The 22,703-nt window shown below is 40.4% G+C and overlaps 1 protein-coding gene across 1 annotated transcript in view; it reads left to right on the plus strand.

Moving 5' to 3' along the window:
* Window positions 1-22,703, plus strand: part of EEFSEC (eukaryotic elongation factor, selenocysteine-tRNA specific) — a 243,410-nt gene that overhangs the window by 109,328 nt on the left and 111,379 nt on the right. The window contains exons 3-4 of the mRNA XM_027863808.1: window positions 4,999-5,095; window positions 7,588-7,752. Coding sequence (XP_027719609.1) covers window positions 4,999-5,095; window positions 7,588-7,752 — 262 coding nt within the window. The remainder of the gene's footprint in view (window positions 1-4,998; window positions 5,096-7,587; window positions 7,753-22,703) is intronic.

Consider the following 22,703-nt stretch of genomic DNA (forward strand, 5'->3'; position numbering starts at 1 on the left):
TGTGTGTGTGTGTGTGTGTGTGTGTGTGTGTGTGTGTGTGTGTGTGTGTGACACTGCTAATTATATACGAGGTAATTTGAGGAAGGAGAAAGTGTTAATAGCTGAGAGGATCAGGAAACTCCATGCATTGGAGATGTGCTTGAGGTAAGTCTTGAGGAAACCTCTGGCTACTAAGATGTGAAGTGAGATGAGAGGACATTTCAGTCCTAGAGAATGGCCAGTACAAAAACCGGAGGCTGGAGATGAAATGCTGGTAGGCTAAGGAGTACAGAAAGGGAACTAATGTGAAATAAGGCTAGTAGTTTGGTGGGAGCCAGATATGGTAGTGCTTTAAATGCTGATGAAGGAATTTATCTTCTGTCTTAGGGGACAATAAAGATCTACTAGTGACATATCTGTGTTTTAAGAATGCTAATTTGGAAGCTTTGTGAAAGATACATTGAAGAAGGGGGTGCTGGGAGGAAGAAGGGCAGTTAGGAAGTTATTGAAGTCGTGTGGCTGAAAGGTTAAGAGAGTCTGGACAAGGGTGGTGGCCATGTGAGAAGAAATAAGAGGAAGGTTGAGAGAGAGATGAAAGTAGAATAGACCAGATTTGTCCAGTGACTCTCTATGGGGTGGGGGGAGGAAGGGGAAACGGAGAAGGAAGAATCAAGAATGACTCCAAGGTTGTGAGCATGGTTGATTGGAAACATGGTGGGGCCCTCACAAAAGAACTAGGGAAGTCTGAGGAGGAATGAGTTCTTAGAGACATACAGCAGATTCCATTTTCAGTGTGTTCAGTTTGAGATACTGAGGAAGCCTCTAGGGGAGATGTCCAGCAGGCAGTCATTGATGCGATACTGGCGTTCATCACATTAGAGCTGGGTGGAAGCCAAGAGATGGAAGACTTTCAAGAAATTTTCAGGAAGGAAGGTGTGGACATAGTTTTAGATATTGCAGAGAGGTGAGGAGAGGAGAAGTCTGTTGGATTTGGTAATTAGGAAATAAGTCATTGGTGGCCTTGGAGAGAGCATAAAGTAGAACCCAAATTACAGAGTATTTGGAAGTGGTAGAGAAGTCATGGCAATTATTATGAGGTTAAGGCAATGAATATGTTCTACTTATTAGAAAAATTTTGTTAGCAGAAGAAAGAGGAAGAATTTTTTAAGATAACTGAGCATATTTGTTAAGTAGAGGAAAATAAGCTAATATAGAGGGGAGAGATTGATTATAATGGAGTGGGTGTAACTATCTAAGACAGTAGTTTTTTAAGTTTTCTGTTTGTGTTATATGTGCAAAAGATGGCCACGGTCCACCTCCCCTGTATTGTGGGGACAATACAAAGGAGGGTTGTGGCCACAGTCCAGGAAGGGAATGAGAAGGACTAGAATGTCAGATGCATGTGTGTGTGTGTGTGTGTGTGTGTGTGTGTGTGTGTGGTCCTGTTTATCTTCCTTCCCTGTGGGAAGTTTCTCTTCTCCCTGTAGAGTTGAAAGTTGTTGGGATTCAGCTGTGTTGTTGGATTTCCAGGTTGACAAATATTCTTGTCTTTCAACTGATTGTATCCAGAGCTTCTCTAATTAGCTCTCTGTCTTTTAACCCTAATTATACCTTTTGAACCATCCTAGAGATGTACTATGACAGCAGCTACTCTAGGACAATCGAAATGACAATCCTAAGTATCTCCATAGATTTGCCATGTGCTGTCATTGTCCCCCCTTTTCCTCCATTTCTTTGTGTAATACCCAAAGAAAGTAAGATTTACCATCAAATGACAATTAGTACCTTATTTGAGATTCTCTTTTGGATAGTGTTCGTCCTAAACTTCATTCAACAACCATGTCGTCATTATCCATGATACATAATATTTTGTGGTTTACACATTTTTTTCTTTATGAAGAACTATTTCACTTGATCCTTACAGTAGTCCTGTGAGGCAGGCCAGGCAGAGATAAATACCCATTTTTATAGATTAAGAAAGAAGATTACAGAGAGATTTCAGTATCTTGCACCAGATCAAATAGCAAAGCTGGGATTAGAACCCATGTCTTTAAGCTCCAAATTTAGTGCTCTTTTTATTATAGTAATCTATTTTTTTTTTAAAAAGTGAATGCTTTGTTAGAATCTTACTTTGAACATATTTATGATCAAACTTGTTTAGTAACTTTAGAATTTAATTAATTTCAGCACATCAAGTATTATAACTTTTTAAAAATAGTGCCTGAGTGCTTATTAGGATTCCTATTTTTTTTTAAGATTTTTTTTGGGGGTAGGCTAGGCAGTGGGGTTAAGTGACTTGCCCAAGGTCACACAGCTAGTAAGTGTCAAGTGTCTGAGGACGGATTTGAACTCAGGTCCTCCTGACTCTGGGGCTGGTGTTCTATCTACTGCGCCACCTAGCTGCCCCTAGAATTACTATTTTCATATGCTTTTCTTTTACTGTGTCCATAGTTAGTGTATATACGTTGTACTTCTAGTTTTGCTCCTTTTTACTTTATTACCTGGAAGTCTTTCATAATTCCCTTGTATTCCTTGTAATTGTCTGTCTTGATTGCTGTGTGACATTCCATTCCATTAATATAACCATGATTTATTTAATCATTATCTTATTGTAGAACACCTAGGTTGACAATTTTTTGCAATTAAATATAATGCAATGAAAATCTTTGAACAGACCGCTTAAAAAATTATATTCTCAATGTATATTTGCCTCATCTACTTGCCATTAGATCAGCGCTTCTCAGGTCATGTAATAACACTGCCCCCGCCCCCCCCCCCCCCAAGTGTCATCCTCACCCCAACCAAAGGTTGCTTTTGTCCTGACTGAGGGATTTGACCTGGTAGCCCGTTAACCTCAGACATGATGGGAAGGAGCTATACCGTGACCGGCACGGCCATAAATCTTCTTGACCTAGCAGGATCCCTCCAAAGCTCACTTGGTGTTATGATGGCTTCAGTGGACACTCTGGAATGCTGAAGGACGGATCCTCATCCCAGGTAGAAGTCTTTCCCTGACAAACAACTTCTTCTTTGGAATAAAAATCCTATGACCAGCTATACCTTCTGGGACTTCTACAGGTCAAATTGTAAACTCTGCTCTGTCTTCTCTGGCCTTCCTGGAGCTTATGTTTTAGATTAAACCCAGTTTGATTGGAGTTTCTCTTAGATAATTTGACATGAATTTGCTGTGGTCTTCTTAAGGTAGATCCAAGTCATAATAGCATTTTCTCTTTGGATTTCTGATCCATTAATACATGTATTTAACTGCTTTGATTATTCCATAGACCTTTCTTTAATAACAGTGGATTGGTACCATGTAGTGCTGCCTAGACCAGGTGACAGGATTATGGAAGCCTCACCCCTGTGTGTGCCAAAGCATAAGTCATTCAGTCTCTCTGTACCTCACTTTCTTCCCATGTTAAATGTTTAACTCAGTTTACTTATTGGGTTGTGTGAGGATCCTGTGAATTAAATTGTGTTGGAGAATCCTCAGAGGTAAGAAGGCTATTCACATTATGGAGGCAGTATGATGTTGTGGACAGAGAGCTCGCTCCTCCTCAGAAACAGGAAAACCTTGTTTCAACAAATGGACAGTGTAAACCTGGGAAAGTCACTAGCCCTGCACTGCCTTAGGCAACTGCTCCCCTAGATTGGTCCAGGGTGTGGCTCACCGAGGAGTTTCCTATGCCAGTAAAGTCAGGTTCAGCCTTTATCCCTCATTATTATCATTGATAGGCAGCATGGTGTAGGGTGGTCATGTCTTACTTCTGGCCAGAATTAGGTTAAAATGTCATTGGGAAGCATTTAATAAAAAAAAATAAAAATGCAGTAAATCCTTGGCAACATGACATTTAAAAACCCACTCAGTATGCAGCTGGCAGCAGGGATCTTTATGTGTGGATTTGTGACCCCGCCACTGCTGTTGGGGATAGAGAGCAGGTGGATTCTGGTTTTGCTTCATACCAGGTGTGCTGGAACCATCTTCCATTGACTGCTTGGTGAGCAATCCCACCTCAGCAATCTGGCTTTGATTGTTTCATGGATTGTCTAGACTGTTAAGGGATAGAGAAAATGTTAATCATGCAGATGACACATCACAGTGTGCTGTGCCTTTTTGGGGAGCTGTTTGTTAAATGATTACCCACAGAGCCCTGCATGTTCTTGTCTTGGCAAGCAGCATTGGTGCTCTAGGTACCTCTCTACAACTTCATGGGAGGAGTTGTTTCTTCTGAAAGTTCATTATTCTAATGGGATCGCTGGTCTGGTTCTGATCCCTGCTGTCCTCGTGATTAATTTTTAAATCAAATTTACTTTAGTTTAAAGTTTGATTAGTATTGCAATTAAAATGTCTAAGGGCTAGTACCTTTTTGACTAGTTTTATTGATCTCCAAAGCCCACAGATGTTAATGCGGGTACTAGATCTGAGGACCTAAATTCTAGACTGATCAAAGGAGAGGATCTGATCTTGCTTCACTTAGTCAGAACTTATCATTGTATAATGTCAAAAACTTTGCCATTTCTTTTCCTAGATTTTGACATAGTTTAATCTTTAGGTCTTATGACTTGTTTTTCTTTGTTTGAAACAATATATCCATCACAAATTGTAAGCTTTCAGAGGACAACAACCAATCGTAACTGTATTCTTGACCCTATACTGCCTGTAAATGGACATTTTAGGAATGCATTAAGATAATGATGTTGATGATGGTGGTGGTGAAAGTGAAGTACGGGCTTAAAGAGAGGGGTACTAAGGCCAAGAGTAAGTATTCCAAAATCTTCTGCAAGATCAAGGAACTCTTGCTAGCTTCCTGAACCATCTTGAGAGGAGACTATAAGAATAGAAGAGGAAAGGGTCCTGGGTAGACAACCCAGATTGAAACCTGAGAATTGATCTGTCCATTAATCAGCAGCTGAACAAAACATTGTGATTTGAAAGTCAGTCTCAAGCAAAACATGTTATTTAGTACTTTGATGGACCTTCATGGATCTTCATTCTAGACTAGTGTTTTTCTCTTTCAGGTTCCGGGGTTCACCCATTATCCCTGTTGCTGCCAAGCCTGGTGGACCAGAGGCCCCAGAAACTGAGACTCCGCAGGGCATTTCAGAATTAATTGAGGTATATTCAGCAAAAATATATCACCATTCATTCATTACTCTTTCTTTTAGGATTTCCTGTCGTAGCACTCACCTCCATGAGCTCACATGATGAGCACTTTGTTCTAAGCCTCATTCCTACTTCATCTACTTTAGGGGATGTGCCAGGTTTTAAAACAGACCATTTTCCTTACCTGTTTGTAAACTTCTGAAGAATAACACAAACACCACCCCTTCCCCATCCCCAAATCATGGACAGCAAAAACTACTTCCACTCCAACGTTTGAGAACAGCCTATAATAACAAAGCAGCATGAGTAGCCCACTGATGGTGAACTCCCTGTTGGGATTAGGTCATTGTGGCTGCCTCTGAGCTCCTGATCCTGCATCCACCAACTGCTGAGAACTGCCCAGAAATAATAAGCCAGCAGGCCTGGGATAACAGAACAGGGCATCCCATCCAGAGCTCACGAGCCCTCCTGCAATAACAAACCAGGCCATCATCGGTGGCGCAGGAGTCCGAGGGGATTTTACAGCCAGTGTTGATGAATTGTTTAAAGTCTTCAGACAGTGTCTTTTTTTAGCTGAGGGGGGCGGGAATGGTGGCAGCTATTCCAGACTGCTCCTTCTTCCATTTTCATCTTATTGAGAGGGCACAGCAGGGCATTAATATACTGCATTTTTCTAATGTTTCTTATTCCTCTGCCTCTAAATTTCCTTTGAGGGGCTGCTGACAGTTGGACTGAAGGTGGTTATACCTTTAGGGAAGAGTTAGCCAGCAGTCTCCCTAGTTTTTTCTTTCATGCTTTTTCTTTGAGTGCTTCTCTGTGTGCTGTTCTGACTTGTTTGGGAAGCAAGGAGGAGAAGCCAGGCTTCTGAGGGCTCCTGCAGGGTGGAGGTTATTTACCCCTTCTCACTGCTTGGCCCACTCCCTGACCCTTCCCTCTTCTTTTGCTTGTTTCACTCGTGATGTTTATGACTTCTCAGGAGCCCATCTCTTTCTCTTCCTTTATGAGGCAAACACTCCTTGTGGAATTTAGCAGAACACCAAGGAATTAGAAAAAATAAGGGGAGAAAATCAGAGGGAGAAAGAAGAGAAAAGAGTATCAAAGAACAGGGAAAGGTCTAGAGAGAAAATAAGAATGATGCTAAATAAGGAGGTGTCCCTGACGTTAGTATTCTCATGTTCTCGCCCCTGAGATTCTGTTTACCAGTTGTATAACTTTGGGCAAGTTGAGTGATGTCTCTGAGCCTCAGTTTTCTTACTTGTGAAGTGGGGATAATAATATTTGAGCTCTCAGGGTTACATGAATACCGGATGAGAGAATGAATGCGAAATGGCTTTGTCAGTTGTAAAACATTCTGTACGTTAACAACAAAATGATAATAATCATGTTAATTTCTTTGACTGTCCCTTCAGCCAGATTCCAAGCAGCACAATGGAGCTTGGTCTGAAGGCTCTATCTCCCTCAGGCTCTTTGACTAAGGCTCTGAGACTTTGGGGAATGTCTGCCTCCATGCTTAGTGATATTAACTGGAGGGAAATGTAATGTCAGAGCCTAATAATGGAAGTGGACCCATTGGACTCCTGTAATAGGCAACCACGACATGTCTGGCGGTTAGGGTTTCTTCATCGTCTCTGTTCACAAGAGCCTTGTCTTAAGGCTTCTACCTGTCCTCTTGAAGCAAATGACCCCCTGCTCTGGCCCAGTACTGTGCCACAGTTTCTAATGATTTAGAGTTTGCTGATCTTGCTGACTTAGCAAAACAAACATTTTATGTGTAAGGCTTTTGTTACTTTTTATTAGTCCCAGAGAGCACTCGTCTGGGAGCACGAGACAGTTGTTGTTTTTGTGAAGGAAGGATCCACAAAAATGCTGCTATGAAAGATATTAGTATATTCCTCCAAGAAATTTCTACATAAATCTTGGGCCAAAGCCTGTTTTGAATTCTGAAGTCTTTTTCCAAAAGAATTGTTATCATAAGACTAAGACTTTGGAACATTTCTTTGCAAAATTCTTTTTTGATAACTTATTCCCTTTTGAAATCAGAAAGTCACAGAATAAAAGGAATAATAAATATGCAATTGTTTATTTGTTGGTAATTAGCATTGACAGTGTCCCAGCTGCCATACACAGCATACAGAATGCTGAGCTGTTCAGTCTGCAATCTCCCCAAAATAAATAGAATGAGTTTGAAAGAAAAGGGAAAAAAATGACAAGCACAGGGCTTAAACTGGGAAAATTTTGAGTCTGCACTAATGAGCAGGTCTTTATTTTGGGGGAGAGGTGTGTAGAAATGTCCATGAAGTGCCTGGAAACCCCACTTGCCATTCCCCAAGTACAGAGGTCATGGATTCTGTGGATAGCTTTTTCTAGTCCTTTCTCATCCCCTCTGGGCTTCTCCTTAGCTGGAATTACTTATGAGGCAGATTTTCAATTTAGCCTCCTCTTCTGGCCTCCATGTTTTTGGGGACATTTCCTTACAGGTAGTAATGTTCTTGTCTGTTTTCTAGCTCCTGAAGTCACAGGCTTCCATCCCGACTAGAGACCCTTCAGGACCTTTCCTCATGGCTGTGGACCACTGTTTCTCCATTAAAGGGCAAGGCACGGTGATGACAGGGACAATCCTTTCAGGTTCAGTCAACCTTGGTGACAGTGTGGAGATTCCTGCCCTGAAGGTTAGTCTTTTCTCCTTCCTCCTTTTCTTCCCCAAGAAAGAGCTTGATCTGAAGAGGACGAGTGGATTCCTTATCTGTCTCATTTTGTCCATCTAGTCCCAGACTCCCACAGGTCTCATTTTGTGTTGCTCCCAACTGAGCAGTAACAGGACCCCAAAAAGCATTGCAGGAAGTAGCACACCTGGCAGAATTGGTCCGCTGGGTGAGCTGCTATCCCGTTTTCTTCAGTCCTTTCGGGATGCTTTGGATAAATTCTTCCTTCTCACTTTCTCTCTGTCAGTAACTCCTTACCTGTTCCATATCGAATAATTCTATTGGTAGAGACCATTTTCTCTTTTCTTCTGCCTTACATGCAGACTATCCCATACACAACTGAAATGCAGATTCTTTGCATAAAAGTGACAAAAGTATCAGAACAAACCCTGAACATTTACAGAGATATTCAGTTTAGCAAGACCAGTAGAAAAGTCTCACTCGTTCAGTATCCTGTATCCCTTATGAGGCTTTGAGATTTGCTTTCTTCCCCCAGTGTTGGGGAAGCCACAGTGATGATACAGCTGATTCATATTATATGCGATAAATTGTGCAAGGCACTAGTGGAAGTGATTTTTTTCCTCCCCTAAACTCCCGTAATAGCATGTATCCCCTCTTTGCACTTTGAGGTCATACTTTGTATTAAAAGTAGTTGTGTGTGTGTGGATTGTCTTCCCTATTAGATGATAATTTCCATGCGGGTAACAGTAACATCATTATGGCCTATAGCACAGAATTTTGCATGTAGGGAAAGAGAAGAGAAAGGGAAGGGAAAGGGAAAAAGTATTAAGTACCTACTATGTTCCAGACTCTGTGCTAAGCACTTTCAAAATATGATCTCATTTGGACCTCACAACAACCCTGTGACGTAGGTGCTACATAGCAGTCATTCAGTAGATATAACAGTAATAGCTCACCTTTGTCGAATGAATGAGTGGGGACAGCCTGAAAGAATACAGGCTGTCATTAGTGCTCTGCTCTTGAGAAATGTCAGGACTCAGTGGCTTATGTCACTGAGGCCTGTGCTAAGTTAGTCATCATCTTTGTCAAGTTCTGTTTCCTTATGCAGTCTCCATCTTCCCCGCTAGCCACAAAAACAAAAGGGATGCCATTAACTGATGTGCTGTCTTTAAGAGGAGCCACATTCTACCCCTGGCACAGTAGGGGAGTTATGATCTTGTTGGCCACCATAGTTCATAGACTCACAGACTCTTAGGTTGGAAGGTACTCCGGAAGTTTCCTCGTACTTTCTACCCATTCTCCTCTACCTTTTTACTCATTGGGAATGGAGGCAGCAAGTGTTTTCCAGGTGTCATTGGTGACTGAATGACTCCTTACTTCCATAACTAATTTTACAAAAAAGAGTCTTCAATTTTGTTTTCCACTTTATTATAAACTGTCTTTTATAATGAAATTTGGATGGAATGAAGAGGATGAATAACTTAGAAAAACTGTAGGCGCCCCAATTATTAAAGTCGTCCCAACTTGGTTAATAAGGGAGGTGTATCCAAATACTAAGAAAATTAAATGATTCAGCTCCAGCGCTTTCACGCATCACTGATACGTGTTGTATTTGTGAGTTCATTTCAGTTTGATTTGGTGAAAGAGGCAACACAATGTAATGGGAAAAACAGTGTGCTGGGAATCAGAAGACCTTGGTTCTTATCCCAGCTTTGCCACAAACTGGTTGTATGACTTTGAGCAAGTTGCACATTAATGATCTTGGGCCTCAGTGTAGGTGTCGGACTAGATAGTATCTAATAGCCCTTTCAGCCCCCAGAATCCTATGGAACTTTCCTTCCCCTTAGCCCTATTCAGAGTTTTAGAGTTTTAGTCCTCTGAGCCCCAGTCCTAGTGACAATGGTCCTCTGAGATCATGACAAGAAAGGGAAAAGCAAGTTTCACTTCAAAGGCATGGGATAAGAAGCAAAATAATAAAAATAAAATAGAATATTGGTTCTCAGTTTCCCAGATGTGAGCCTGTGCTACTGCCTGAATACTTTTTAAATGAAGTTTAGAGTGGGGAGATCTTTTCTGAGCATATGTCATGTGTGAGCCAAGGGCTTCTTTAGGGCCATGGCAAGCAGAGGCTTCCTGGTGGACTGTGTGTTCTGCCTCCATGCTCCTTCTGGTCAAGGGCAGGCCCTGGATTTTGATCTTGAATTTCTCATGTAATTGGACTGTCCCAGTGGGTTTAGAGCGATGTTTGGGTGGAAAGTGTCTTGTGGTTTGGTTTGTTGATAGCAATGACACCTTACAGTGATTGTCTTTGAAGAGATCAGAGCACTCTGGAACAGGTTCCCTGACACCCTGTAAGCTGTCTGTAGTTTAAGCCAGGGGTGGGGAATCTGGAGCCACAGCGCTTGAGGTCCTCAAGTGTGGCCCTTTGACTGAATCCACACTTTCCAGAACAAATGTTCTGTGAGAGAACACATCTGTGAAGTTTGGATTCAAAGGGCCAAACTTGAGGACCTCAAGCGCCACATGTGGCCTTGAGGCCCCAGGTTCCCCGCCAGTAAAGATGGCAGGCAAAACAACTGAGGCAACAGGAGGATGAGTGGAGTTGGTGACCTGGCATTAATGGCTGAATAAGGGGTCTGACTCTTTACCCAACATTTGATCCACAAAGCTCGGTAGCTCCTTAAGTTTCTAGCTCATTGTCTAGAGGAGCAGTGCAGTGTCGTAAAGACAGCACTGATTTGTGGTCAGAAGACCTAGGCTGGAGGCCTGGCTCTACCACATAGTAGTTGTTTGGCCACAGCTGTGCTGGTTCACCTTTCTCAGCCTGAGTCTTCCTTTACAAAATGGCATAATAATACTTGCACTGGCATCCCCTGCAGGGCTGTTGGGGGAGAATAATTTGGGGAACTGGAAGTACTGCGTAAGTGTGAGGTAGTATTGTGATGTAACATTTTAGCAGTATTGTTAGCCTTTCAAATCATCATCATCACTGACTTTGAATCCTTTTGCCAAAACATATCAATCTGGAGCAAAGCAGCATTTGAATTTTTTCCCCTCTCCTGACAGGGATAAAAAGGTGGTGCTTCCCAAGCAGCTCCCCAGGGTGGGGTAGGCCGTTTGTGCTGCTGAGCACACAACAAGCTCCATCTTTCTTGGGCTTCAGAGTGATGGAGGAAGCGCATTTCACAACATGCCACGGTTCATAAGTCCTTCTGACCTTGCTTCACCCCCAACCTTTGGTAGAAGAGATTGACAGCCAGTACCCACTGGGCATTTGGGGACATTGCAGAACAGCTGCTTTTAAACTGGAGGAGCCCTCTCCCCAAACAAAGTGACATCCCCGTCAGATTTTGCTAATGGGCTTAGACACATCTGACCGCTTGAACCCGCACGGAGGAGGGGTGCAGCCATTCCAAATAAACAACTGCATTCCCCACCGCCTGTGCTCACTCTGATTGAGGTGCAGGAGCCACAGCACATGGATTCCTTCCCCCTGTTGACCACGTATGTTACCAGCTGGGGCTGATTATACTTTTCTGGGAGAGAGGGAAGGAAGAAGCAAGTATCTGCCTCGTCCTCAGACTTCCTGAGGTCTAGTTAGGCCTAGACTGCTTAGTCCCATTTGTTCCTAGCCCTGGGGGTCTCTCTCTCCTCATCTTCACCTCCCAGCTTCCTGGCTTCCTTCAAGATTTCACTAAAATCCAACCTAATGCAAGAAGCCTTTCTGTGTCCTACTTTTGTAAGATTTGGCTTTATGAATTTTTGGTGTGTTAACCTGTTTAATGATTAAGCCTGTGGGATGCCACAGGAAGAATTTTGGTCCAGGAGTCAGGGAACCAGCTTTTTAGTGCTGCCTCTGCTGCTTACTACTTGGTTGGTCTTAGACTTTACAACTCTAAAATGTGTGGGCTTGGAAATATTTCTAAGGCCTCTTTCAACTCCAGTCTTAAAGTTCTGAGATCACCTATCATTCATTTAGTCAACTAGAATTTATTAAGTGTCTACTTTGTGCTGGGGCACAAAGGTGGAACAGTAGATAGAGCACCAGGCCTGGAATCAGGAAGACTCATCTCCCTGAGTTCAAATCAGACACTTATTAGCTGTATGACCCTAGGCAAGCCATTTAATCCTGTTTGCCTCAGTTTCCTCATTTGTAAGATGAGCTGGAGGATGAAATGACAAACCAATTCCGTATCTTTGCCAAGAAAAACCCCAGAGGTGTCACAAAGAGTCTGCACACAACTGACAAGACTGAACAACAAAACTATGGCCTGGACATTCTGCTAAGACTGGGGGAACACAGAAGGACAAAAATATAGTCCTTGCCATCAAAGAGCTCATAGTCTAACGGGAGAGACAAGCTGCAAATAATTATGCACAAACAAGATGTATACGGATGAATTAGGGTTAGTTTCAGAGGAAAGGCACTAAGATAAAGTAGGATGTAGAAAGACTTCTTGCATTAGGTAGGATTTTAGTTAAATCTTTAAGGAAGCCAGTAAGCTAGGAGGTGAAGATAAGGAGGGAGAGACTCCCAGACATGAAGGACAGTCATTGAAAACGAAAATTGAAAATTGGAGCCAGGAGATGGAGTGTGGTATGTGAGGAACAGCAAAGATGTCATTGTCATTGGATCTTAGAATATTTGAAGGGGAGTGAAGTATAAGAAGACTGGAAAGGTAGTAGACCAACTTATGAAGGGCTTTAAAAGCCAAGCAGAGAATATTTTTATATTTGAGGTAATAGGGAGCCATTGAAGTTTATTACATAAGGTAGTGATATAGTCAGACATGCATGTTAGGAAGATCAGTTGACAACTGAGTAGAGGATGGATTGGATTGGGGAGAGACTTGAGGCAAGGAGGCCAACCAGCAGGCTATTGCAGGATCCGGGTGTAAGATCCTAAGAGCCTATGACAGGTGGTTGTAGTGTGAGAGGAATGAAGGGGAATGTATGAGAGATGTTATGAAGGTAGAAAGGAAAATACTTGACCACTGATAGAATATGGAGGGTGAGAGTGAGATGTTGAGGATGACCCCTATTTGAGAGCCTGAGCTGTTTGACAGGATGGTGGCATCCTTGATAGTGATAGGGAGTTAGGAGAAGGAGAGGGTTTGAGGGCAAAGATAATGAGTTCCATTTTCAGACATGTTAAGTTTAAGATGTCTATAGGATGTACAGTTCAAGATGTCTAATAGGCAGTTAGAGGTCGAGAGAGAGGTTAAGGCTAGATAAGGAGATCTGAGAGTTATAGAGATGATAATTGAAACCATAGGAGCTGATTGTACCACTAGTATACTCTGCTATTAACATACACACACAGTATGGTAATTTGAAAGATGGAGGGACTCTTTTCATGTTGCAGCTTTCTATAAACAGAGCCAACAGTGGGATATTGAGGGATACTGTTGAGAAATGTCTTCCCTTTCACTCCCCACCCCACCACAGCAATCTCAATGAGTCAGAGTCTCTACCCAAAATTTCAGATTAAACTTTCCATGGGAATGATGGCATCTGAATTCAAGGTCTATGAGTGGTGCTGATAACCACTGCCAAATAGCAAGAATTGAACCTAGCTTTCTCCCCACTTAAAGCCTGTTGCTCTCTTCTCAACACCACACTGCATTGTGAATCTGTCAGAGTCCTCTTAGCTTTAAGTTCCTTGGAAGAATGTGAGACGAGTCAGTGAGCATTATTAATTATGTGTAGTATTCATCTTAATTGAATGGACTTCAGAAGATCTCCTGCTTTTAATAAAAGATACCTTTCCAAATGATCTTCCATTAATAGAAGACAAAACTTTTAAAAATTAAGTAAAATGTTTTATTTTCTAATTGGAATTTTTATTGTTCAAAGAATTTGAAAGTGTAGAAAGAATGACAGATATTTGGTCCGAGTTTTTTCAAAGGAGATGGTGACAGTGTGAAGAATTAACCCTAGGGGCAAAGGGATAGCACCTCTAAAGAAGGTACTTCTTTACACATCCTCCAGTCTAGCAAGGATAATTCATCCTTTTACTTAGCACTGTGCTAGGCGTCTGGGGAGTGTAGAAGTGAAGCAGAGTCCCTTCCCTGCTCTATGTTCACAACGCTGACCTGCCTGCATCAGCAGACTGCTCTGCCAGCCTTTTACCTGCTGCTTCTCACGTTGCCAGGGCCCCTGCTCCTGCCAAAGAGCAACAGAATTGTCCTGGTGATGGCAGCACAACAGGCTCATGTTCTGAGGGTTGAGGAAAGAGATGACTGGATACTGAGAGAGCAAAGGGGGTAAGATTTGCTGTGGTGTCTTAGGATGCAGACCTAGAAAACTGTTCAATAACTGGGCTGCGAAGGAGAAATTAGAAGAGCTAGGAGGAAGAGAAAGCCAACTCCAGAACCAGGCGACAGTGGAACCTTGGAAAGAGGACTGTAGGAAATCCTGAGAGAATCTAGAACTTTTAGAAAACTAGCATCATGTTTTGGGAAGAACTTTTAGGCAGAATTAACTTTATTCAAGAGTTTTTAAAGTACCTACATTATGTGAAAGACGTTATTGTTGATGCTGGAGCTCCAAAGACAAATTTTGAAGCTGTCCTGATCCTCTAGGAGCTTATGTCCTGTGGGAAAACGACGTGCACCCAGAGAAGTAGACACAGAATATCTACGAAGTAGATCCAAGGAGAGGGCACTGACACGCAGGAAAGTCAGGCAAGTCCTGACAACAACAGCAAGGCAGGAAGGGAGGAACAGTATATTCACCATGGTCTGGAAATGGCCTGGAAGTGACATGGAGCCCTGGTTCTGGTCATACTTCACCTAACCTTCTCATTCTTTAACCATCATCAGCCTTGCTAATCATTTTTGCCTTCTTTTCCCCAAACCCTCGCTAATGCTTGCTGCAGTAGTTGGCTAGAGGTATCAGAGGTATCATCTCATTTGTATATTAAAAGCAATCAGAACTTAGTTTTGTTTTGTTTTGTTTTTGTTAGAAAGTGACCGAATTCTACTATATAGGAAAAGAAGCAGCATAGGATGATATAATGGAAAGAACATTGGATTAGATTTCAGGGTACCCAGGTTCTGGTCCCTTATCCTCCAATGTGTGGTGTGATATTGGGCAAACACTTAGCTAGACGCTCAGAGTTTGAGCTTAGTTATCTATCAAGCTATGTAACAAGAGCTGTACCAAATCTCTACGGCCCCTCCTAGCGTAACATTCTATAATTTTACCTTGTGCTTACTACCAACCATGCCAACTGTATCCCTGTGAGTCTTTAAGTTTCATGCTAACATATCATTTGGAAAAGCTTCCTGTTTATCCCCATTGCAGATAATATTTGTTCTTGGTTTTAGATAGACACTACTTATTTTAAGAAAGTCTCCATTTATTCTCATACTTTCTAGTATTTTTAACAGGAATTGGTGTTATATTTTGTCAAAAGTCTTTTCTGCATGTATTAAAATAATCATGACTTTTCTGATTGATATGATCAGTTATGCTTATAGTTTTCCTAATACTGAACCTGCCCCGTGTTACTGGTATAAATCCAGCCTGGTCATATTGTGTGATCTTTGTGATGCATTGTTGTAATCTCCTTGCTAAGTATTTTATTTAAAATTTTTGCATCAGTATTCATTAGGGAAATCGGTTTGTAATTTTCTTTTTCTCTTTTGTCTCTCCCTGTTTTAGGTATCAAGATGATATTTGTATCATAGAAGGAATTTGGCAGGACTCCTTCTTTACCTGTTTTTTTTTCAGTTTATGTTGTATTGGAATTAATTGTTCTTTAAATGTTTGGTAAAATTTGCTTGTAAATCCATCTGGTCCTGCTTTTTGTTTTTTTTTCAGAGCTCATTTATGTCTTGTTCAATTCTTTTTCTAACATGGAGTTTTTTAAATATTCCATTTTTTGTTCTGTTAATCTGAGCAATTTGTATTTTTGTAACTATTCCATGCTTTAATTTAAATTGTCAGTTTTATTGGCATACTGTTGGACAAAATAGTTCCTCATAATTGCTTTTATTTTATCTTCATTGGTTGTAAATTCACCCTTTACATTTTTGATATTGATAATTTGGTTTCTTATTTCTTATTTTTAATTAGATTAGCCGGTGGGTAATTTATTTTTAAAAATGAAACCATCCCCTAGTTTTATTTATTCAGTGATTTTTCTTTTTACTTTCAATTTTATTAATCTCTCCATTGTTTTTCAGGATTTCTGTTTTGGTGTTTAATTGGAGGTTTTTAATTTGTCATTTTTCCAGGTTTTTTTTTTTAATATTTGCCAATTCAGTGATCTGCTCTTTCTCTCTTTTAATGATATAAGCATTTAGAGATATAAATTTCCCCCTAAGTATTACTTTAGCTGCATACCACAAATTTTGGTGTGTTGTCTCGTTGTTATTATCTTTAATGAAATTATTGATTATTTGTATGATTTGTTCTTTGACCTTTTCATTCTTTAGGATTAGATTATTTAGTTTGCAATCAAGTTTTAATCTGTGCTTCAAAGGCCCTTCAGTAAATGTAATTTTTATTGTATTATGGTCAGAAAATGAGGTTAGGGTCACACCATCTATTATACAGTGTCATTGTGAAGGAAAACAGCAGCTTATAAACAATGAAGAGTTATAGAAATGTGAGCTGTTATTATCATTGCTGACCTAGTTGGTTGTGAAGTTCAGGGCTGGCTTGCTGGACCTGCTTTCATCAAAACACAATTAGCATATGCTTATGTAACAGAGCATCTGGTTAAAGTCCTTATAAGAAACTTGTTTTATAATACAATCTTGTTTACACTGCATTTGTTTAGCAATTTTTTATTAGTAAATGATGTCTATGTATTCTAGATTCTATTCTTACAAATACTGAATTAGTGAGTTTTCAAATGAGTTGTTTTTTTTTTTTTGTAAACAATATTCCTCCCCAAATATTTGTATTGTAATTAGGCCCTCTTTTGCCATAGACCATAGATATCTTATGGATAAATAAATGAGGATACTTTAACCTGCTAACTGATATTGAACTAAAGGTTGTAGGGCGGGAAAAAATATATACAATCTTGATGCCAATTCCTTGGGACCAGAAGAATGAAGACTTCCATGTAGGGATTGTGAGTGTCGCCAGAGTTGCTTAACAGATGTGGGGATAGGAATGATAAGGAAGGAACCTGCTTAGGAGGAGAAGGAAAAGGACAGGGAGAAATTGTATTAGTATCTTTTATTTTTACTTTGCCTGAATTTCATCCTGTATCTCTCTTCCTGTCCCTTCCTGAGAGCCACCCTTTATAACAAATAATTAAAAAAAAACAAAAAACCAGGAAGAAGCCAAACAATCAATACATTGAAAAAAAAATCTAAAAATATATGCAATATTCCACACCTTAGACTCCCCACATCTGCAAAGGAATGGTGGGTGTTGTCTTTTTTAATCTCTTTTTTGGGGACAGGCTTGTTTTTTCTGTTTCCAACATTCCTGTTTTGTCAATGCTCTTTCCATTTATGTTGTTTGTATATTTTCTTGGCTCTGCCTCCTTCACTTTGTATCAGTTCTTGTAAGTCTTTATTTCTTTGTATTCACATTCTATATTTCTTATAGCACAGTAATATTCCATTATAGTCATGACTCACAATTAATTTAGCTATTCCCTAAACAATGGGTATCTACTTTGTTTCTGGTTCTTTACTACCACAAAAAATGATGCTATAAATATTTTGGTATTCATGGATCTTTTGGGTATAATTCCAAACTGCTTTCCAGAATGATTGTATTAATTCATAGTTTCACCAACAATGCACAAGTGTTCCTGTCTTCCCCCTGCAACTCCTACAACATTGACTATTCCCATCTTGGATCATCTTTGCCAGTTTTTCTGGGTGTAAGGTGAAATTTCAAGGTTGTTTTAATTTTCATTTCTCATACTATTAATGATTTGGGGCATTTTTTTCACATGGTTGTTAGTAATTTACAGTTCTTTGTTTGAGGGAGCTTATATTCTTATGAGGGAAAAAGCAGGGGCACTTTGGTCCAGGAGAAGTTACTGGGATGGTGAGTGGGGGTTCGATTGAGCCACATTCCAAACAATGGCATGGTTTGTGGTTCCAAAATTGGGAGTGGATGTTGAAGAGGGTAGGCAGGAAGATGAGAAGATGCTGTAGACAGGGTGGCTGGAGAGGAGGCATATAGTGAAGCTTGGCTGGACTTTTCCTAAAATAATGGTCAGAAGAGGCAACTCCAACCAGGATGGAACCCTAGGGTCAAAGTTTCTCCTGAATGGGATGGCTATGGAAGAGATGGCTAGAAAGTCTGGAATGAAAGAGAGGACTTTAAGAGGTGTTAGGTGTGATATCCAGGTATTAGAGCACTTAATCAGAGAAAGAAATTGTGACCTAAACTTGAAGATGTATGAGAACTCAACCAAGAAGGACCTTAACTACTAGCAGCTAAGAGAAGTAACCTGGTGAGTCAGGGAGTGAAATACATTAGACTTGAGTGACTGCATTGCATCCTTCTAACTTGATGACCTGATTAGAGTATGTTCTCAAAGTCCATTATTCCCTAGTAAAAGTAGAATTTGAATTCTGCACGTTCAAACCTACACTGAAGGAGGGTGTTGGTATCGACAAACACCCAAGACTCATAATTCTAGGCTTATGGCCTCCAAAAGACAAAGCTCCTCACCTCTTGGGTGACATCAGTGGAAGTGGCCAATAGCTGTTAGAGAATCTTTTGTTCAGAAGGGCCTTCAGTGGTTTTGTTTTGTAGCAGTTAGAAGACAAGTTTGGTGAAGGAGTCCGTGGTGCTTCGTTGAAGGGATCTGAAGCTGAGTTGGGGAATGGGAGAATCGAATGGGAATGCTGGAACTGGTTCCTTAGTGTGGTCCAAGGAAGGAGGGTGGTTTGAGCAGAATGAGAGCTGACAAGAAAACTTGGGCAGTGGCAGTGAGAACTGATTAGAGCCTAATGGTGCCAAAGATAGGCATTGGGAAGAAGATTACTGTGCCCTGGAAATTGTCTTAATAACTGCTGGTTATATAGTGCTGTAAGGGTTACAAAGTAAGTTCTTTATGTATAGTTTCATCTGCACTCCATGACAAGCCTTTGAAGTAGTGCCACAGATGATAATATTGACATTTTATAGATGAGGAAACAGGTTCAGAGCAGTTAAGTGACTTGCCCACAGTCACAAAGCTAAGAAATGGAGGAGTTGGATTTGAAAAAAGATCTTCTTGACTCTAAGCCCCGCATTTTATCCACTACTATACCATATTGGCAGAAAGCAAGTGATAGGATTCTGAGTTAAGGTTTATTTGAGAGCTGGTAGAGGAAAAGTCACTGAAGCGGCCATTCACTTGGTCTGATTCCAGAGGGATTTTTCTTTTGGGGGTTATTTGTGTAGACTGTCCCGAGTAGGATCTTCTTGAGGTGCCGCCATGAGTGTCCTCTGTTTTAGCCACTCAAGTAAACATAGTCAATGTGTTTCCCAAAATCTGGCCCCTGTTGTTCCCAAGTTTTTACAAAAGTCTAATTAGGAGCTTTTGCTCCCTCCTTAATCTGATCCTGGGACTTTGGTTCTTCCTACCCCCTTTATTTTATGCTAGCTGACAGAATTCATTATAGTATACTAGTTCTACTCACTCCTTTCTGCACTACTTGTTTATATTAATGAGGAGGAAAAAAAAACCTGAGAACTATGACTTAGCTCCCTTAAGAAAAAGTGGGCAGAATGTGGATAACTTCCCCAGTTCTTAGGCTGTTTCTTCAGATTTTTAGCTCTTGAGAGAATAAGTCAGCAATTGCTAACTTGGAATGGCATATCCCTACTATGTGTCTATACAGTGCATTTCTCTTTTCTCTGCTGGTTACCCTTTGTAGTTATTTGATTTCATATGATTTTTTTTTAAAGAAGCATTAAATATTGCCCGGATGCTTATAAAGCCACTGTACCATTTAAACAAAAAAAATTTGCAATTCTTTCTACTCTTAAAAAATATACCAATAAAAAAATTGTAAAAATATGTTTAATTGTTTACAGGCTCCAGCATCCAATAATCACATGGAAAGAGCAGATGAGAATGTTTGCTGACAGTGCCTTATTAAATTAATAGAACTTGCCTGCCTTTGTTTGAAGTTTTGCTAAAACCTTTCATTATAACATTTTCTGATTTATGAATAAATTCCACCCATTCTTTTGTTTTTCTTCTTTAAAAACATATTTAAATGAGTTGATTCAGGGCAAGGGTCATTTAGAAAGTCCCAGTTTGCAACTGCAGGCTGTTGAAATCTAGTAAGGATATTATTTTGGTGCATCTATAATCAGAGACTGTTAAAATTGAAAGGGACCTGAGAGGCCATTTAAACTGACCTCTACTTGACCAAGAATTCTCTCTCTACCCAACTAACCAGTGGTTATTCAACTTTCAATGGAGGATATTCAGTTGGGCAAAGCCTACCCCCTCCTTAGTTAATTCTACCTTTGCAGAATGTCTGATTGTAGGACATTTTCCCTTACATCACAGTTAAATCTGCCTCTGCAACACTGGCCCATTACTTCTCATTTTGCCTTTAGTATTTAAAATTCGTTTGGCATTCTCCACCATTTTGGAAGATAGGGATAATGAAAGGAGTCAGGAGTTTTTCCTGCTTAAGGGAGTAGATAACATTGGGAGTTGCTAAAGCTGAAAGATGTACCCTCTTTGTAACATCTTCAGTAATTTTGAGCCAAACCAAAACATTGAACTTATATTGTAAATTCATAAAGTAATTTTAATAATGGTTCGTTTTGTTCAGCAATAATCCAAACTTGAGGGTTTTCCCCAAGGATTTCAGAATTCTAGAAATTTAATCTAAGGACTACATCATTGGTGTATATCACTTAATTCCCTTAGAGAGGTGTCCTTTGGGACTTGAGAAGGTATTTGAATTTACAGACTTTGGCTGAGTGGGATTGGATGTTGAGGGTCTGGGCCTTTCTGCTTAGGAAGGAAATTTGAATAATGTCTTTAGGGAATTGTTTCTCAAGCAATCCCTAGAAGTCTAGGTACTGAAACTTCGCAGTTTGGACTTAAGACTAGAAGGGATAAGAAACTTCTAAAAAAAAGTTTTAGCTCTTTGGTTTTAACATGTATCGTTAATATTTACATCTGCCTTTTGTTACTGATTCAGTTTCCTACTTTTTAAAGGTGAAGCTTTGCATATGTACTTTCTAAGTTTTTAGGAGGTCAAAGAAAACATTTTTCTAGAACATCTCATTATTAAAACAGACAAAAAACTAGTGTCAAACTTTGGATTTTGAGAAGAGCTCTGGAAAAAGCACCTTTGTGCTTCCAGATTCCCTTGAGCCTGTGACTGTGTTAGGCTGCCGGGCTCTTGGAAGGGCAGCAGTTTTCTTCCTTTTGAAAGCTCTGGGTGAAGTGCTCCTGCTGAACGGGTGTGATTGGGCGGAAGGTCAGGAGTTTAAGAGCTTGTTTTATTCAAGACCAGGGAGAAGAGACAGGAGGGGAGCGAGTTGGTTTTATATGTGTATATATGTATTTTCTTTTTAGTTCATGAGGGGAGCCGTTGGAGCAGAGAGGGAAGAAAGCCAGAGGGAAAGCTGCCAAACTGAGCACCACTAATACAAACCATACGCTACATCTCTTCAACTCGTGTGCTTAATGTGATCCTCACAGGCAGGAAGGTAGCCTGGTCAGCGCTGTTGATTTAACTCTTCAACTGCAGAATTTAGAAAGATCACAGCTTAGCAGCCTTAAGTACCACACACTGTGTTTGTATTCCAGGGTTCCATGCCACAGTCCACTGAGTGGACAAGAAGTGTTAGCTCTGGGCATCAATTTCTCCCTTTACAAAATGGAAGTAACTGTTTGGTATTCATTTACTTCACAAAATATCATAGAGATCAAGTAACGAATAAGTTCTCTCTGGAAATACAGCCTTCTCTAGAATTAGTCTGAAAGGTGGATTTTTATCTCTAATAAGACATCTTTGTAATAGTGCCTCTGATCATAAATTGTGATGCTTGGAACCTCTGGCCGTTAGTTTAGGTGATCGAGCATGTTGTTAATGAGATAATAGTTTTGGATCACATGAAGCCAGTTTTAGGCTTAGACTACATTGACCAGTTACTGTTGTTCTTTTCCAAGACTTTTTTATTGTCTCCCAAATGTGTGCCATGACCACAAGGAAGATTGTGTGAAAGAGTTTGGATAGTTAAATGCAAACACTTCACCACCACTTGAAAAACAAATTTCTAGTCCATGCCATAGTTAAGTCATGTCAATAACTTTTCTTTGTAAGTGAAATGCTGCACTAAACACATTGGGGTATCAATTAGGAGTCTCATCTAAGCGGGTAACTTGGGCTTAGTTGCTCCATCTGTTAAATGGTCTTCTCACTGGGACTGTTGTACACCTTGATTGATAGCACAGTACCTCAGAAATGCTGTTTATACCATTGGAATAATTGCTAGATAAATCTGAGTTATTCTCATCACTGGGCAGCCAAGTGGTACAGTGGATAGAGTGCCAGGCCTGGAGTCAGGAAGACTTATCTTTCTGAATTCAAATGTGGCCTCAGACACTTACTAGTTATATGACCCTGGGCAAGTCACTTAACCCTGTTTGCCTCAGTTTATTCATCTGTAAAATGAATTGGAGAAGGAAATGGCAAACCACTTCAGTACTTTGCCAAGAAAACCCCAGATAGGGTCACAAAGAGTCTGACATGACTGAAATACAATTTTTATTTTTTATTACTAGAGGCCTTATTACTTTGATTAGATGCTTCATCCTATAATTCTGATCCTGTAATTTTATAAACTCCCATTTTCCTTTCATAAGTTTCTCCTTTTCCTTTTTTTTTTTTTTTAAGCTTTTTGATAAGGCAGGTGGGGTTAAGTGACTTGCCCAGGGTCACACACTTGGTAAAGTGTATAAACTCAGATTTGATCTTTCTGACTCCAAGACCTAGCTGCCCCCCTTC

This window comes from Vombatus ursinus, unplaced genomic scaffold (assembly GCF_900497805.2).
Source record: "Vombatus ursinus unplaced genomic scaffold, bare-nosed wombat genome assembly UNPS02014773.1, whole genome shotgun sequence".
NCBI lineage: Eukaryota > Metazoa > Chordata > Mammalia > Diprotodontia > Vombatidae > Vombatus > Vombatus ursinus.